General features: G+C 43.6%; 1 protein-coding gene across 1 annotated transcript; it reads right to left on the reverse strand.

Annotated features, from left to right (window-relative positions):
- Positions 1-254: 254 nt before the first annotated feature.
- LOC121292856 (homeobox protein six1-like) lies at positions 255-3,109 on the reverse strand. Its single transcript, XM_041215336.1, has 2 exons — positions 2,367-3,109; positions 255-1,088 (listed from the first exon to the last, which is right to left on the reverse strand). Exons 1-2 carry the CDS (start codon positions 2,924-2,926, stop codon positions 785-787), a joined length of 864 nt encoding a protein of 287 aa, XP_041071270.1. The 5' UTR covers positions 2,927-3,109; the 3' UTR covers positions 255-784.
- Positions 3,110-3,744: the final 635 nt, after the last annotated feature.

A 3,744-nucleotide genomic window follows, 5' to 3' on the forward strand; every position in this document is an offset into this window, starting at 1 on the left:
ACCGGGATATGACATTGAGAGGAACTTGTGGGTGTGAGATGAGACAATGGCGAGTAAACACTTAGACGTTATTTCATTGTCCTTGTCCTAAATGTAGACAGTATCTGGACATATTAATATTGCCGATGTTTCACCTGAACTGTAAGTTGCAGAGAGCCTCATCCAGTAACAACCCGAGACGTCATTTTCTAAAATCAGCTGCTACATATATTTTTTTTTCAAAATGCGTAAAAGGAGACAACATAAGCACGTGCTTTTCACATGTTTGGATTTTATTATAAACTACTTTCATGTTACTCTCCATCCACCGCTACTGACAATGTAAACTTCGAGTCGCCTCTGTGCCTGAACTTCGCCTGATATTGAGTGGAGTTGTTTATTTTCTGCAGTTAGAGACCGTTCATCCTATTCGATGTCTCATTTCAGATTCGCGAGCAGTAAATCTCAAGGTATAGCAAACAGCGAACGAAAACGAGAGATAATCCAGGTTGATTCTGACAGATGCACGGATCTGCCACCCGTTTTGTTTCATTTGCAACGCCCTTTGTGCAGTGGGGGAGAGTATAAAGATTTGAAGAGCATTAAGTGTGATATCAAGCCTCTCAGCAGTTCATGAAGGCGGGTTTTCTTTCTAATAAAGGAGAGCATCTCGCCTTTTTCACAGATTAAGTACCATCAGTTGAAATTCCATAACTTCGACAAGACCTTTCAATTATTTACACAGCACAGCATTGGAGTGTCTGACCAGTTCATAACTGGGGCTGTCCAGCGGCGATTTGCTCTTTTAAGATCCCAGATCGACCAGGCTGGACGTTAGAGTGCCGAGCAGGGAGTCCTGGAGTCCATGCGGATGGACTGGGCCAGCGTGGCCGCCTGGTGAAGAGCTCAGGCCGTGAAGAGAGAAGGTGGAATCCACAGATTGGTTCAGACTCCCCGGCAGCAGTAAAACAGGGCTCCCGGAGCAGTGGTCTGGGCTCTGGGCCGGTGATAATTCCTCATCGGAACTCGACATCAGGTTTTTACTACGGTTGATAGGGGACAACTGGTTCTGTTTATTGCCAGAAGTATTTGTGTTTTCATTGTTTTCCCTATTGGAACAGCAAACAGCAAAAAGATCTTTAAATAAATGATGACTCTCGAGATAACCAACCGAGAAATGTCACCTATATTCGATACTCAAACGTTAAGTGTCCTCCTACTTGTCTTGCAATGATTCATCAAACGGTTGTAATAAGCATTAATTTCACACTCTAAATGCTAACTTATTCCAAGCGAATATTTTAATAACTCGGATTCAAATGTATAAAAGGCAGAACTCTGCTGAGTCCATACCTAAATGAAGTATAAGTACGTTTAGCAGGTCACTGGACACTAATGAGAATCTGTGTTTATGAACAAGTGAGATAGTCTATGCAATCGGTGACTATTGGCAAGGATAGGTGCAGTTCCATTGTTATTGCATTAAATTGCTCAAAAAGGGAGAACGAGGAAAGCAATTATTATTCATATTAATATTAGTGATTATTTTTTAAAATTAAGATAGACTTAAAACTGATGAAAATGTACAATCACGTGTGACTAAGGAATGAAACCAATAAAATGCAACACTTTTATTCTCAAACATAACATGGGAACAGTAAAGTTGACGTGGTTTTATGGGTGGGAGGGGAGTGCGGTTGGTGACTATTGGGATTTAATCGATCACTCAGGAGATGGATATTTGCTCAGTATCCAAGAATTAATTTCATCACCAGGTAAGACTTATACAAGCATGTAGACAATACAGCGAACATTGTCAGGGTCTCTGTGCCCTATTTATTATACATAACATTCCTTACATTTAGGATTAAAACCCTTAGGTTAATTTCGACAGTTTTATTTCCAGTCTAGCATCTTCCGCTCGGGACTACGCACTGCTTATAAATTAAGATAATAATATTCACCATACTTTTTTTAAAAAAATGTTTCCTGCGCCACAGATTTAGTTTAAATTATGGACCTGAATAAAAACGGCGGTTCGTGTTTATGATTTATCATATTAATTATCTTTAACTATCTATATTCCAACACACTATGGTTTTGTTCCGGATAGAAACTATAATTTAACGCTACAACATATAATGTTGGTGTTTTGCTCAGTTCCTATGGTTAGTCGAGAAGTCAAACAGGCAAAACTATACCCGGCCGCTTCCGAGCGTGAGTGTGAGCGAGCTACTCTTAGCCAGGCATCGAATTAAGTTTGTTCATAGTAACACCGCGGGAAAACGTCCCCCGCCCCCCCGCCCACCCCGTGTAAACTGGGCTTTCTGTGCATTTCACCGTGCGAATTGCCCCCGCAGACACGGTACAGGGCTGGCGGTTCTTACCTCTCCTTGGCCTCCGCTGCTCGGTCTCTCTGCCTCCTGTTTTTAAACCAGTTGCTGACCTGAGTAGTAGTGAGCCCAGTAGCTTCAGCCAGCTCCCGCTTCTCCCTCGGAGATGGGTAAGGGTTATGGGCGTACCACTCCCTCAAGACACCCCGCGACTTCTCCTTAAAGCAGTAACTGGTCTCTTCCCCGTCCCAAATGGTCCGGGGAAGGGGGAATTTCCTTCGGACCCGGTACTTGCCCACGGCACCGAGGGGCCTGCCCCGCAGTTTCTCGGCTTCGATGTAATGGGCCTTTAACCAGAGCTGCTGCAGTTTGGAGTGATTATGAGGCGAGAACTGGTGGCTCTCTAAGATTTTGTAGAGCTCTCGGAAGTTGCCCCTGTGAAAAGCCACCACCGCCTTCGCTTTCAGGACGCTCTCGTTCTTGTGGAGGTGGTCGCAGGCTGGAAGGGACCAGAGGAACCTGCCCAGCCTCTCTAAGTTGCCCCCTTGCTGGAGGACCTCGCAGACACAAGCCACTTGTTCTTGAGTAAAACCGAAAGAAGGTAGCACTGACATGGTGTAGTATCCACAATCTGATCGCCAAAAGCAAAAAAAAACAGATCGCCGAGCCCAGGAAGGGTTAACAGATCCAAACAAGTCGCGAATATCCAGCGGGTGATATTCTCGGGCTTCAGTGATGGGGGCTGGTAGCAGCAGAGTGTTCCCATCCTAGAAAGTGCGCATTAATAGTGATGACCGGCCGCTGATTGGCTGCACATCCCTCCTACCATTGCAAGAGACAAGAGCAAAGTTTTCCTAAATGAAGGACTCTGGAGAACACGTCAGGATCTGAAATCCGAGAGCTTCTCAAATGTCACCTGTGGGATTGGTCGTCTTTACATACAAATCAATTACATTTCGGCTTTTTGAAGAACTTGATATATTCCTCTCAGGATTCAAACTTTCATTTGCATTTCTGGTTACTTAAGATGCATAGTTGTCGCCCCCACCTAGCCCAAGTTTTAAAACCTTCAAGTATTATTTTTAAATGGTCGCCGATCTTTAAGACAAAGTCATAACCGCTCAACCTATCGTCCTGGGCAGCATGTAACAAATATCGAAGCGTTAAACTTGTGTTGCCAATCTCCAAAAATATCTGTTATTTTCTTTTTTAAAAAAATCATCTGCAAAGCAAGAGAATAAAGGTAACGGCAGCTGATCTATGCAGCACATCTGCTTTCTCTTTTAAGTGTTTTGCTTTAGGTAGTGGATAGTGGTAAGTCGAGCTTGAATACTGTATAAACACAACCCTTGACTGAAGCTCTAACATATACCAACACAAGGAATACAACCTCTGAAATTAAATCATTGAGGCTCTCACGCTGCGTACTCGG

The sequence above is a fragment of the Carcharodon carcharias genome, chromosome 20 (assembly GCF_017639515.1).
Source record: "Carcharodon carcharias isolate sCarCar2 chromosome 20, sCarCar2.pri, whole genome shotgun sequence".
Lineage (NCBI taxonomy): Eukaryota > Metazoa > Chordata > Chondrichthyes > Lamniformes > Lamnidae > Carcharodon > Carcharodon carcharias.